Source organism: Macaca nemestrina, chromosome 9, assembly GCF_043159975.1.
Source record: "Macaca nemestrina isolate mMacNem1 chromosome 9, mMacNem.hap1, whole genome shotgun sequence".
Classification (NCBI taxonomy): Eukaryota; Metazoa; Chordata; class Mammalia; order Primates; family Cercopithecidae; genus Macaca; species Macaca nemestrina.
Genome location: NC_092133.1, coordinates 80,658,872 through 80,673,089, shown reverse-complemented (window position 1 = coordinate 80,673,089; position 14,218 = coordinate 80,658,872). Strand labels below are relative to the sequence as shown.

The following is a 14,218-nucleotide window of genomic DNA, read 5'->3' as shown; positions in this document are numbered from 1 at the left end:
TTTCATAAATATGTATAATTATATATCCATAACAATTAAAAATAAAAATTTAAATAGAAACTGAAAACGTCAAGTAGACCATATTATATTTGACCTATCCAAGAGAATGGGATGGAAGGAAAAGCCTGGACATGAATTTGAATGTTAGACTTCAGAAAGCAACATCTTACGGGTTGAGGTTCTAAAAGGGACGGTGGTCTTACGATAGTTGAGAAGTCTTAAAATTAAATTCTAAGAACCTAAGGTAGAAAGCAGAGTATTAATAGAGGCTAAAGAGGGAGTTCATTCTTGGATAAAATGATAATAAAAGGCCAGGTTTTCTAGGGAAATGAAGGCATGCAACCAAACAAGAATAAATATAATATAGAATCCAAGATGAGAATAGTGCAAGGGAGTTAAAGCCCAGAATGAAATGAAACTGAAGAGGAAAAGTCAAAGGAGATGGGTAGGTTCAAAGGAAGATAATAATCAGGGAATGCAAGGGAAGGGCTCAGCGCTGCAATGGATGGGATGACGTTAAAAATCCCCTAGGGTTCCTAAGCTCCATGAGGCAGAACCTGTATCGTTATCTTTGTACACCCTGCAACCAGCACAGCGAGTGACACAGATAAGACATCCCACCAAACTGACTTAAACCAAGTTAACAAAGGAGGTCAATTCTTTTCTTTAGCTCATGCTTGTCTTTTCTGTAGGGATAAAATATTTTCAAAATGGAAAATGTGCAATCAACAGCATAAATGAACAAACTGAAATGACTACACTTGACAAAATTAAAAGGGAAAATTTTTAGTGTAAGAAAATATTTGCTAATGATAGATGCAGAAGGCAGATAAGGGGGAGGGTTCCCAGAGAATCTCCAACCAGCCTGTGCACTGGGAGAACTAGGTGGGGCCATGGGAAGTTCCAGCCTTGGGCAGGTGGGAGGAGCCTGAGCTCTTCAGCTCACAGGTGTGGTGGCATGGAATCAATCTGTGAGATGGGGGCCTGTTAACAGAATCCCCCCTTGCTTTGCTGAGATTTTTTTTCCTTTTTGCCCAATGAATTCCATTCCCCACACACTTCAATGTGTCCGCGTGTCTAAATGTTCCTGGTCCTGACACAAGAATCCTGATTTAGCTCATCTAAGGAGCAAAATTCTGCAACACTAACAACTCAGATGGCCTTAAAGTTCATACAGGTGTCTTAAGAGGTAATAAATGCTATTATCAAACTTACTATTAATGAAATTTCCCTCCTTTCCCAGAATTCATGTAACCATTTTGGATTAATAACATCACTGCATCAACTTTTTTGTATCTTATTACATACTAGGACTATTGCATCTTTATGACTAAACTGTAAAACTGAAAAAATACGTATTCCTTATTCCTTTTGTTCCTAAAAATTATGTAACATTTCACTAAACACCTTTCTTGCCTCAAGCTATTTTGTATACTGCTTAAAAACAGTAAGACAAAATAATTAAAATTACAAGTGTTTTCTTCCTTGTACAGCATTCTAAATCTAAGGTGCTACTGTTTCTTGAAATGTCCATTAACCATTATCCCAATATTCTAAGATAAAGCAGATATTTTATTACAATGGAAACAAAACTACTAGATCACTTACAGAATTTGTGAAGACACAACAAAATACTGATCAACTCCTGCTCAGTCAGGGCTTGGGGTGTGAAGATGTGTGTGAAGAAGGCAGCATGTAAAATAAAGTGTCAGAGTTGGGAAAAACATAAGCAAATGAACAGTACCTTAGATCTTTGTGGGAAAAAGATATCAAAGAAAAAGTAAACTATGGGAGTCAATGTTGAGAAAGACAAGAGAACTTTGATAATTATGAACTTTATTTTTATTTACTATGCCAACATTTTCAGGAGACACTTTACATCTGTTTTTTAGAATTCATTTTACAAGCAAATTCTAATATACAGTTTGTACTCTAAACTGACTTTTAAAATCAATAGGAAAAACAATACTGCAGATATTATTTTTGCTCTTTGTTAGTAATGACTTAGAGACCTTACATTCTCAGGGTATTATTTTGTTAAGTAAATGCTTTACCAAGGAGAAAGTGGGTGAGCTTATTCCCAACAAGATTAAAACATGTATCTTCAGTTAATGACACAGTTGTAGATTGGTGCCCACCATCAGAATCATTTAATCAAAAGTATTCTCTCAAATTGCTGCAGCAAAAAACTTAAAGGGAGATGTGAAAGATCATTAGAAAACATAATTCAAGCATGAGAATTTAAAAAGTAACAAGGCCGTCATCCCCAAGGAAAAACATCAGGTAGTACAGCTATAATTAATTTTCAAATGTGTGCATAAGCATGCAAACATAACGCCCAAACGAATTATAAACACAAAAACTACTGTGTAAGATGGAAAGTAAATTGAAATGGTGCTGCAGTCTTATTGATCTTAATTGCAAGCCTGTTCGGTGATTTCAAAGTACATCCCCAGTACCCTAGAGACCAGGAAACCAGTATGACAACTCTGCTCAGAAACCAAGAATGCACCCCTGTGTCTGTAACACCATTTATGCTATAGGAACATTTGGAAGTGACAGCTGTAGGGGCATCACGCGCTCTTTGATGTACTGAGAAAAAAGTAAAATACTTATCAGGACAATGGAACATTCAAAGAAAACTTAGTGCTTTAATGGGAAAAGTGACATGCTGGGAATATAGTTCTGTGAACAGCTGTACTGATATCTTCAAACAGCAACAATTACAAATTTATTTCAACAAAGCCATACCCAACAGGAGGCATTTCGATATTTCAGGCACAACTCCAAGCAATTAAGCTCATTTAAAGTGCAAATCTGATATTTTCTTTCATATTCAGATTTTTACTTGTTAAAGTACTTAGTAAATTCTAATATATATATAAATACAATGAACAGTAGCCTATATGCCTGAAAATATTGCACAAATAAAAATGAGACTCCAAAAGAAAAATGTTAGCTGGTCTGTTATTGGAAACAGTCTAAATGACATAACTCTATAATCCTTTAATGCCTTAAAATCATCTGCACCTGTACCAATAAACTCCTTAGGCCAAGCTTTCTTTTAAAAATTTGATATGCATCCCATTAACAGCCAAATATCGAAGTCTGAATACTAATTTCCTCTTTTACAAATGTGAAACTTAACATAGCCTATAAAATTTCTTCCTCAGGACTTAGAATTCATATACTGTAACTATTTTCATTGATATCACTAGAACTAAGACAATAAATGGTTTGTGTTCCTGTGGAGGAGGATTTGGCACAGAGTTGATTTACATTAATAGAAGCAATAAACACAGATCAAGCCAAATCTAAGATGATCTTTGATTATTCAGTAGAGTTACATCCTCACTTCCATTTCAGACTTAACATTTACTAAGGAGCAGACAAGCATGATATTCTTGCAGTTTTTAAGGAAAACTGCAGGTAAATACTTTATGTCATGCAAGCATCCTAGATTTGTTTTCTCTTAATATAGTATGCTTCATAAATATACGAGGAGCCTATCTTCGAAAAGATTAAGACTCAACAAAGGTACAGAAAAGTTGAGCTAATTGGTTAACATTTCTGCAAATCCAACAGGGAAGAAAAAAATAGAGAAAAATGGAATAAATGCATGGAGGAAAAAATGGAGAAAAATAAATGAGTGGAGTCAACATTTTTATGTAATGGACAATAAAGACATTTCCCTCAGACTAGGGAGTTAAAAATAAATTTAAAAATTTAGAACTTTTCCCTTAAGGATAAGGCCAGCTCGTAAATAATGTTTCATAAGGGTCTAAACCAACTTCTAAATAAACCAAAAACCACTAAGTCACGGTATGTTTTACTTTAGGGAAATACAGTATGATTCACATATTTGCAACATGTGAGAATGGTTTTCTTTCTCCTTCAAAATGATAGACTACGTATGCCCACTTACAACTGCAGCCATCATGGGTCAACTCCATAAACAAATAAGTGCTTTGCTGATTTGCCTGACTCTAACAGTATCCGGACTACGTGAAGAATGTTCTGAACTTCACTGCTTCTCCATCAGAAGTGCTGGTACATAAGAATAAGATACTAGATTTGTGTTGCTCACCTCTTACCAAATCCAAGAATGGTTTCCATCCAGTGAATGGCAAATTCATCTGATAGGTAAGGGAATAATGGGTCAAAATGGTAGCAAACACTTCTTTCAAATTTCTACTAAAAGACTTGCTGTTGTTTTTCTTAGAAAGGGGCAATTTCATCAACATACATCTTTTAAAGGAACCTCTAGAAATTTGAGCGACTTTTTGGCCATAATCCTGTTTGATACATTTTTGGTCAGCTGCTCAAAACAAACATTCTCCTTGTAAGGTTATCTATCTGAAAGATACTAATTCATTTAAAGCAGCTGCAGGTCAACAACCTAAAGATGACATGATTTGGGAGAAGAGGAAGGCAGACTTACTGAACTGACAAGTGGCCGAAAGCATAATTAGGTTCGTGCACATGGTAGCATGGAGGTTCCACACCTACCTTCTACAGTGTATTAAAATAAGAATATTGTCTTTGAAATACCTTCTAGCACCTTTTTAATAAAACAAAATTTCCCATCTTCAATTCTATTTTTTTCCAAAATCTACCTTTAAAAAATTGTCTTTCAAAAATACACCATAGATGAGGTGTAGGAGTTGAGGTCAGGAGTTCGAGACCAGCCTGACCAACAAGGTGAAACGTCATCTCTACTAAAAATACAAGAAAATTAGCCAGGCATGGTGGCGCATGCCTGTAGTCCCAGCTACTTGGGAGGCTGAGGCAAAAGAATCGCTTGAACCCGGGAGGCAGAGGTTGCAGTGAGCCGAGATGCGCCACTGCATTCTAGCCTGGGCGATGGAGCAAGACTCTGTCTCAAGAAACAAACAAAAAAACCCGAAAAATCACAGAAAAGGGAAACCTAGGAGACTGGGGAGGGTGGGGGGAATATTATGAACTCCAGCTTTCTCAAGATAGTCTTATTTAAATTTATTTTTCTCAAAATATTTTAACTTGTTTTGCTATAGAAAATAGTTTAAAATCCCTATATATGGTATATTTATATCCCATCAAAGTTTTGTGCAAATGTTTCAAGTTCATTATTTCAGTCTTCAGATATTAGCAGAAAATCAATAAATATAAATATTACAATTAAAGACATAATGCTGTGGAACCTTAAAATGGCTATCATGGATCCATAAGCCCAAGGGTTCAAAACTGAATTATCAGCAAAACTCTAGCACCAACATATGTTACAAATGAATACATCTTTAGGTACAGGTTTCAAGATGTACCTCAAGCTCTCCAAAATTTACCCAGTAACAAATACAAATATAAATGGTATGTGTGTGTACATGTGTGTGTGCGCGCGCACCGCATGTGTCTGTAAAACAAGATGTAAAGGAATATATAACTGATTTGTATGTAATAAGAAACATTTTCAGCCTGGGGAATTTGGGAAATGAATCAATAGTAACATTAGCTGGCTGACCCTGGCAAGTAAAAACAAAACTTACATAGACTTTCCATTAAAAGCCTAATCTCCTTTATTCATCACAAAGCTTTTGCATAGACCTTTTAAATATACAAAACACTGGCCAGAACTCTGCTTACAGACTACCATCTTCCATTATCACCATATCTTTAGTTAAAATAGTAGCCATATTCACAGGAGAGACAAGTGAAAAGGGGTGAGGTTCTGACAACCACAATAAATACAGATCTTAACAGGACTAAACCAGCAAAGCACATTTCTTGCCTGCTCAGTAAAATATTATGAATTGTCTGACATGGAGAGGGATGGATAACATGATTCGGGCCTTTAGCAGGCCTCTGAAATGGGTAAGCAAACTTTCGTGTTTACCTGAGATAATTATGCTCAAATGGCATGTACTTCAACCAGAATATAAAATGAAGGAGCCAAACTAGTAGAAGCTTCCACATTTTAATTTAAGATTTGCAGGCTTTCAATGGAACCTCCACCATGGTAGCAAGCTGCACATAAAGCTATTACAGAACAGATTGTTTTTAAGAAACAAATTGGCAGGTGATGGCTATGTACTTAATGTATCTTTGGTTTAGGAAGACGAGAATATCGATTAGAGGCCAAACAATCCCCAGAATGCAAATTGCCATTTGGATTCTGCATGATTTCTTTTCGTTGTGTTAGTGGCCTTGGTATGCTTGTCTTGGCCTGGAAGCTTTGAGGCTCTAGTTGGGGGCTGTTTGTTTGTTTTTGTTTGAAAGAGCCTGAGGGGGGGCGGAGCTTAGATGCTTTCAGATTCTGATTATTTGCAAGATTTGTTTGACTAGATGTTGGCTGAAGTTTTGCTGAATTACATGTTGCGACTATTGGTGACTTTTTACAAGTGGAAGTCCTACTTGGAGATGATTCAGAAACTGGAGGCGGTACCAAAGAACTCAATATGGATGGCTTTAAAAGCTGCAAGGACTTGGGCTGAGACACATAACCCACTGGCGGAGACTGATTTCTTCCAACTCTCTTAGCCTGGTCTACTGTACTTGACTGGGGAGGTGTCTGAAGAGAAGTGGGTATAAACTGCATGTCACTAATTTGATTGTTTGCCAAATGATAAGGCTCTTGAGCATTTACAGTAATGTTTAAGTTTGCTTCAGAAGGTGTACTCTTAGCCACATCCATTGTTAATTGTGGGCCTGATGAAAAAGGCTGCTGTTCCAAACCATAGTTGCTTTCTTGTTGCAAGACTTGTGTAAAGCTTTCTTCCAGATGCGCAACACCCTGATGCATGTCTTGGATTGCGCATTCACTGTGGGCCTCGATATGTTGTGGCTTTATTAGTTTTCCCTGGGTGTGGTCTGTGGGTCTGGGAAGGCTGCTGGAAGGCTGTAGTACTTGAGGCTGTTAAAATTAAAAACAACATTAGCAACAAGTTATTTTAGAAATTCCACCCAGATTTAATATAAATACCAATTAGGCTATGTTGGTACTTATTATGGCTTTAATATGGAAAATATGTGGAGTTTCTTTTAATTAAAAAATGAACTGCAATATTCAAGCAAATTAGACACACACAAGAGTGATAATGCAAACAAAAAATGATACAGGCAGTAAACACTGAACAAGATCCAAAATTAAATGAGAAAAAGAAAACATTAAAATACTAATTTATTATAGAAAAATTCCTGCCATAATAGATTCGTTAGGTATTTTAAAACCTTAGAGCTTGACAGAATGATTCTATAGCTTTTGGTTTAACCTCCACAAAGCATTCAGGTGTTAACTGTGACCTTCAGAATACTACTTACACTAAAGTTAAAAAAAAAGTTGTATACCACATTAACAAGTGTTCTTCTGTCAAGAATGAAAATTACCAGCAGATAACAAGATTTAGAGTAAATACTATATTCTCAGTTTATGTGAAATTCTATATATTTAACAAATATAGGTCAAGATATTTAGCTAATGCTAATCTCCTTTTAATATTCTTGTTGAAAAGTTTCCAAATAAAATGTTTTAGAGTTTATTTGGTCTGTCTCACTGCTATTATGGCTGACATGTGAAAAACAGATGTACTCTAATCAAAAGTAAACATTCATTTACTCGAATTTAGAATAATCAGCCTTTTGAATGATGGCTCAGACTAAAACAAATGTGAAGTTGTCTTTGACCGGAACTAAAGAACAGAAGCCTGCGACAACAAGGTTCTTACGGTCTATATGCCTCACACGTACTTCCCTGAAGCTCATTGTGTAGTTACGTTTCAAAAAAAATCAGAGGAACTATGCAATTTCCACGACTTGGTGGTATCTAGTAAAAAATACAAATCTTAAAACTATCTTTCAATGGCCCAAATAGTTAAAATACATGGGGCAGGGCCTACCAGGCCTGTCCTGATGCAGTGGTATTTGCTACAAATGCATAAACTCTCTTTCAATCTCTCTTCTGTCTCCTCTCTCTTCTCTCCTCTCTCTCTCTCTCTCTCTCTCTCTCTCTCACACACACACACACACACACACACACACACACACACACTTTCTTTAAATAACGTGGGCCAAAATGTCAAAGACTTTGGCAAAGGGCTTTACAACGTGAACTTCAAAGGGCCATTTCTCACTAATAACTTTTTTTTTGCTAAGCTAATCCATGAATAAATCTACATATTAGCTCTAATTTCCCCAACAGAAGGGGCGGATCTATTTATACTGCATCATTTGTGTTTTTTCAGTTCTTCCACCTCCCTGACCAGCACTGGACAATGGCTGCCCAGGATCAGCAGCCAGGGATTAGATTATGGCTGGATTGGGAGTGACTGAGGGCAAGGCTCATCAACTCATGGAGGATGATTGGCTGTGATGGCATACGGCTGACTTGCCATTAAAAAAAAAAAATCAAGACAGTGACTACTCAAAATTAATCTGTACAGAAATATGTCACATTAAATCATATCGCAGAATGTTTGAAATAAACAAGACAGCTCAATTGCTGCCTCAAGCTAAATATCCCAGACTTTAAAGTCACTGGGTATTTTCACAGTACATCAACACAAAAATTAATAAACTGTCCCGCAAAACAGAAGATACTAAAATCACCACATAATTAAATCAACAGATTCTCCCTGGGGTTCCCTAGACAAAAATAACTGTGCCAAAGTGATCAAAAACCTTGAAAGATTAGTGAAAAAATAGAGCAGGACCATATTAAACAAACGAAAATCTACCAAAGGGAATAAAAAGTAATCAGGAAGGAGGCATCATCAACTGGTTGGTTGAATGGGGATTTGTTTTCCCTTTTCACCCTCAAACATGGTAAGATATTCTAGTGCCAAGTTAAAAATCTTAAAGCAATTTAAGACTTCTGAAAATATCAGTGACAATTTTGGACTTTACTGTAATATGTCTACTGCCAATAAGAAAAAAAGGTATAAACGTGTGCTATCAGTGAAAAGCATAAAAAGATGATTTTTCAATTAAGACAGGTAATAAACTGATTATTAAGACAACCAACCTCCAGAAATGCCCAGGAAAGGGCCACTGTGAACTATAAATTTGTACTGTTTTGTACTCACCACTTGTACTGTTTTGATTACTCACAGTACTCAACTGACCACTGCTTATCAGAGAAATAAATGGAAATACAGCAGAGTCAGAAAGACCAAGCTATTAGTATTAAATGCAATAAAGCTTCATATCAAATATTAATGAATTAGAAAACAGCCAGTTTTTAAAGAATAACAAAATGTTGAGTCAACTGAGAGGAATTTAACAGTTTTATAAATAAATGTCTAAACTACAAGTTAGACATATATACTACTAGTGAATTACATTAACTAAATCAGTGGTTTCCATTGCTAAATAAAATTTTATATTTTTATTAAAAATTAATTTTGGTGGCATGATATAATTTCCCAAATCAATGTCTTATTTTATTATTTATTTGGTAACTATATTTGGAAGATCAATTCCACTACTGTAAAAACAAAAAGTCTCTTTCACGAGGAATAAGAAACACCTATAATGTGAGGAATAAGGAAACAACTTGCTCCTGATATGTGGAAGACTACATGGAAGTGGCTACCCACTAAAGACTGGATTGCCGCTAATTACACCTGCTAGCAAGTTGAACAACAAGCTACCTCTCAACCTCTAGCAAGCAAGGCAGAGATGTGTTCTGATGGCTTGTTGTTACAATTTCCCCAAATTCTAAACATTCAACTGTGTTAATATAAATGCCAGATATTAATTCATCTTGCCCACATCCACTACTACTTCTATGGCCATTAAAAAGATGCCCTCAGACATTTTTAGAGTGTAAATATAAAAAGATTGCATATCCTCACGGATAATATAAATAGGAATGAATATCAAAAACTATACACTTTTTAAATGTTTATTATGTATCATGTACTGTACCAGAAGTGAGAAAATCTGGAGCTGAACAAAACTTTGTTCCTGTGCTTGAGGAGCTTAGTGAGGGAGACAATAAGGTAAAGGAATGATGCGATCATGTCTTAAGCACAACAACATATGGGAACAAAAAGAAAACATGCCTGCCTGGAGAGGTCACAGGAGGCATACCAGAATGGTGAACAATCTGCCCTGAGTTTTAACAGGGTGAACAGGAGTTTATCAAGTAAACAAGAAGGAAAGAATATTCTGTGTAGTGAGCTAGTACATGTCAAACACAAAGGCAAAAAAAGACCATGCCATGTTCCAGTCACTTCAAATTTTAGACTGAATTTGAAAGGCTAGTGCAAAAGCATAGCTAAGGGCCAGCTCCTAAGGGACTCATGTCAGGCTAAGTAGCTATGACTTTGTGTTGTAGATGATGGGAGATGTGGATGAATTTTAAGCAGAGGAATCAGAATATCTAATGTGTGTGTTTTAGAATGATCACTCCAGCGGAACCAGTGAGGAATGTAACCAGTGGGGATGAAATTGTTAGAAAAACCATATCATAAGCTTTTTGGCATAAAATCTGGAGAGGACTGAAAAAGATGTGAAGGTGGGACTGGCAAGATGAGGTATTGGCTTGTATACAAAAAAGGCCTTTGGGGAGGCTGTCCACTAATCCGTGGATTTCATTGCCTCAGAAGCCCACAAAACCTAGAGGGCAAAAGGAATCCCCCCACTACTGGGGGACTTCAGGAAAGATCTCGTATCTTAACTACTCCCTGTAGTCACAAATGAGTAAAACTTTAATCCTGAAACTTGTGGAGGAGTTGGTTACTGAAGCATCAAAACGAGGACCTATCCCCAGACTTACAGAGCTAAGTGCCTCTAACTGAACTCAGCAACTTCAAGTCTTACTTTAATTAGATATGTAAACTTCAGCACACCATTCTGATAATTCTCAGATTAAAGAGTTCCATGCGTCAAGGTCAAGAATGTCAGCAATAGGCACTACAGGGTGGTTGTGCAAAAGGCTTGGTAGACATCTTTAATAATAATCGTAAATGTCTATTTTAGGCTGCTTTACAAAGATAAGCAGAGACTTGGAGCTCCTTACAGGCATGTACTATGCTTTATTCATTTTTTGTTATAGCTGGTATTTCTAGTATTTGGCACAAAGTAGGGATTAAATATATATTTGCTAGATAAATAAATAAGTGAATAAATATTAGTGGTATATTCAAGAATTACTTATTTGGCCAAGAATTACCAAACTGATTTAGGTCAATGATGAAGCATTAATGCTTAAATAAAAACTGGTTTCAAAAAATAAACACTGATGAAAAATAATCTGATAGGAAAAACCCATTGTTCCCTCCAAATAAGTCTGTGATTAGCTTAATGATTCATGTTTAGAAGGATAGCAGGAAATACTGACTGCATGTTATATGCAAGTACCTCTCATAATGACCTTTTAAAAGCTTAGCCACTAACTGTTTTTTATCTGAAGACTAGAAATAGGTTGGGAAAAGTGTCTTAACAAGCATTCAGCTACTAGAAAATTCTAATAATTAAATATGATTACATATGTAAAACATTTAGCATAGGACTTCCTAGCACATACTATGTGCTCAATAAATTTCATCTATGATTATTAAAGGATGTAAGAATGATGAGTTCAAGCCATAGCTATTTTGTAACTGGGTCTTCGAAACAAAAGTAAGTTCTTTAGCAATATAATAATAAACTAGAATATGAGGTTTCTAGGATTCAAAAACATATTTCAATAATGTCAACACTATCTATATGTTCTGAATCCATATCAAGCATATTTGATATGACATAGAAGTCAAGGCTCTTTAATTGCCTTCCTGGAGATAAGAACCAGAGCAAAGACATGCAAGTTTAGAGAGAACTTTCCAATGGCTCTACAAAGGTGGTGGTACAACACAATATTGAATCACTTAGCTTTTAGAATCAGGCTGATCTGAGTTTGAATCCTGGATCTATCACCTATAGATCTATCACTGAGGCGAGATATTGGGTAAAAATAATCCCACTACCCTGAAATGGAATTTCATAATTTACAAAATGAGGGTAATATCAGTATATATACTTCATGGAATTGTTGCAAATAATAACCAGTAACAGTACAATGCCTGACACATAAACACCTGAGAAATGTTACACTCTGGGCTCTTAGAGAACAGTGTTCCCTTCTTCCCAAGGGTATAGATCCAAACTCTTGAGTTTGCATGCATGATCTCTAGTTATCATGAGACTCCTAGGTGAAACATACTGTTCTTTTCTTTCTATAAATGAGTAAACTGGGGTCAAAAAATGTTAACATGTTCAAATTCAAACATTTTGGCAAATGGCAAAGCCAGAATTTGAACCATCAGAGAATTTCTTAAAATACAGCTCTAAAATTTAATATTCTGTGCAATTTGATTAGTTTTGATGAGTTCACAGGCTTTCAGAATATGCAATATAACCAGATGATTATTTTAATATATTTCAAAACACTACAGGCAGATGTAATACCAATATTAGGGAACAAACTTTCCTGGATAATGTCCTATTTCCTTCTTAGATGATCTAGCCTACCCAGGATAACTTTCAGACACTATACTCAAGCCACACTATGGAACAGTATATCTGGAAAGAGGTGATTCCACAGTGACCTATTGGGGGAAACATAATGAACATGAAAAAAGGCATAGTAGTACCCACCAATGAGCAAAACAGTTCACCTTTACTGTTCTACAACACTTCAAAGATCTACAGCATTAGCATACGGAAAGGCACTCACGCCAGTTTTTGAAAGCATTCTTGTTCTAGGGTTATTAGCAAAAGATGGCAGCTAAAATGTCGTCCTGATGGAGTAAAAATATGTCAAAGTGTACCAAGTAGAAAGCAGGAAATGTTCCAAAGTGTAATAATGCTACTGCATGACAGACAGAATTTAGCTAATTTTTCCCGGGTACATACAAGTTTATTGTTATTATTAAATACATTTTAACCATAAAAAGGAAGGTGGAAATAGAGCCATCTGTAACATGCCTGTACTTTCATGCAGGCTCTGACATGCATATCATGCAAACTGGAAAGAAAAAAAACCAAAAAAGTGATTATGGGGAAGGTGGTAGGAAAAAATCCGAAATTGTACTGTACCACGCTTTGTCAGAGAAGTAATGGACTAACTTCTCAACTCCTTGCCAATGGCATAATGGGAGAGCAGAGACAAGAAAAAGACAGGACAATGGCATCAGAGACCACACACAACACCAAGGATTGCCATGACTGGGTGGCAGCCACAAGTATTTGCTTTGCTATTCTTGTGTTTTCCTAGGCATTATTCATTGTTTCATTTAATATATTTGTACATAACAAAAACATTAGATTTATACTTTCTTACTAATTTGTGAGTTAGTACAAATACTCATAAACTCAGAAAGGCATGTGTAAAACTTCTCACACTTAAGAGAAATCACTTGAAGACTCTTACCAAACAAAATATCGAAAATAATTCTGATAAAATTTAATATTCATACTCCAAATACTTAAAAATTTTTAGTCCCAAGTAACCCCTTATGAAGGAGATAGAAATTAATTTTTAAATAATTTGAGAGGCTTCTGCATATTATAAAATTAAATAAGATTAAGTATGTGTTAGATTTATTTATTTATTTATTTATTTTTGAGATGGAGTCTTGCACTGTTCCCTGGGCTGGAGTGCAGTAGTGCAATCTTGGCTCACTGCAACCTCCACCTCCCAGGTTCAAGTGATTCTCTTTGCCTTAGTCTCCCAAGTAGCTGGGATTACAGGCACCTGCCAGCATGCCCAGCTAATTTTTTTGTATTTTTAGTAGAGATGGGGTTTCGCTATGTTGGCCAGACTGGTCTCGAACTCCTCACCTTGTGATCCACCTGCCTTGGCCTCCCAAAGTGCTGGGATCACAGGCATGAGCCATCACGCCCGGCCAGTTTAGTTTTATTACTGCCATTGCATTAAGGACCACTAAAGGTATAATCTGATCTTAATCTGAATATGATGCAAATTATAAGTGAGGCTCTGCACATCAGTATAGAAATACTTAACTGTATCCCTAATACTGTATTACAACTAGATTTAAAGATTTTTGTTTTAGAGATCACATGAAGCCAATCACAGCTTCCAGTGCTTTTTGGGAAACAGGAATGCTCTTATTCCTCTGTATCTCAAAATGGTGCCTCTAGACCTCAGAAAACTGAGATAGCAGATTGATAATATAAATTGTTTATATATAATTTCTGAAATAAAGAGTTCAATGGCTTTTCTAAGTTGATGACTAATTAATCG

General features: G+C 36.0%; 1 protein-coding gene across 12 annotated transcripts in view; it reads right to left on the bottom strand.

Annotated features, from left to right (window-relative positions):
- Positions 1-5,934: 5,934 nt before the first annotated feature.
- LOC105495992 (coiled-coil serine rich protein 2) overlaps positions 5,935-14,218 on the bottom strand; it is a 184,757-nt gene continuing 176,473 nt past the window's right edge. For 9 of the 12 annotated variants that reach the window (XM_011766012.2, XM_011766007.2, XM_071069839.1 and 6 more), the window contains one exon: positions 5,935-6,886. In XM_011766012.2, coding sequence (XP_011764314.1) covers positions 6,792-6,886 — 95 coding nt within the window. In that variant the 3' untranslated portion in view covers positions 5,935-6,791. Of the gene's footprint in view, positions 6,887-13,050; positions 13,091-14,218 lie in introns of all 12 variants that reach the window. The other 3 variants (XM_011766009.3, XM_024797365.2, XM_011766010.2) reach the window with 2 other exon arrangements.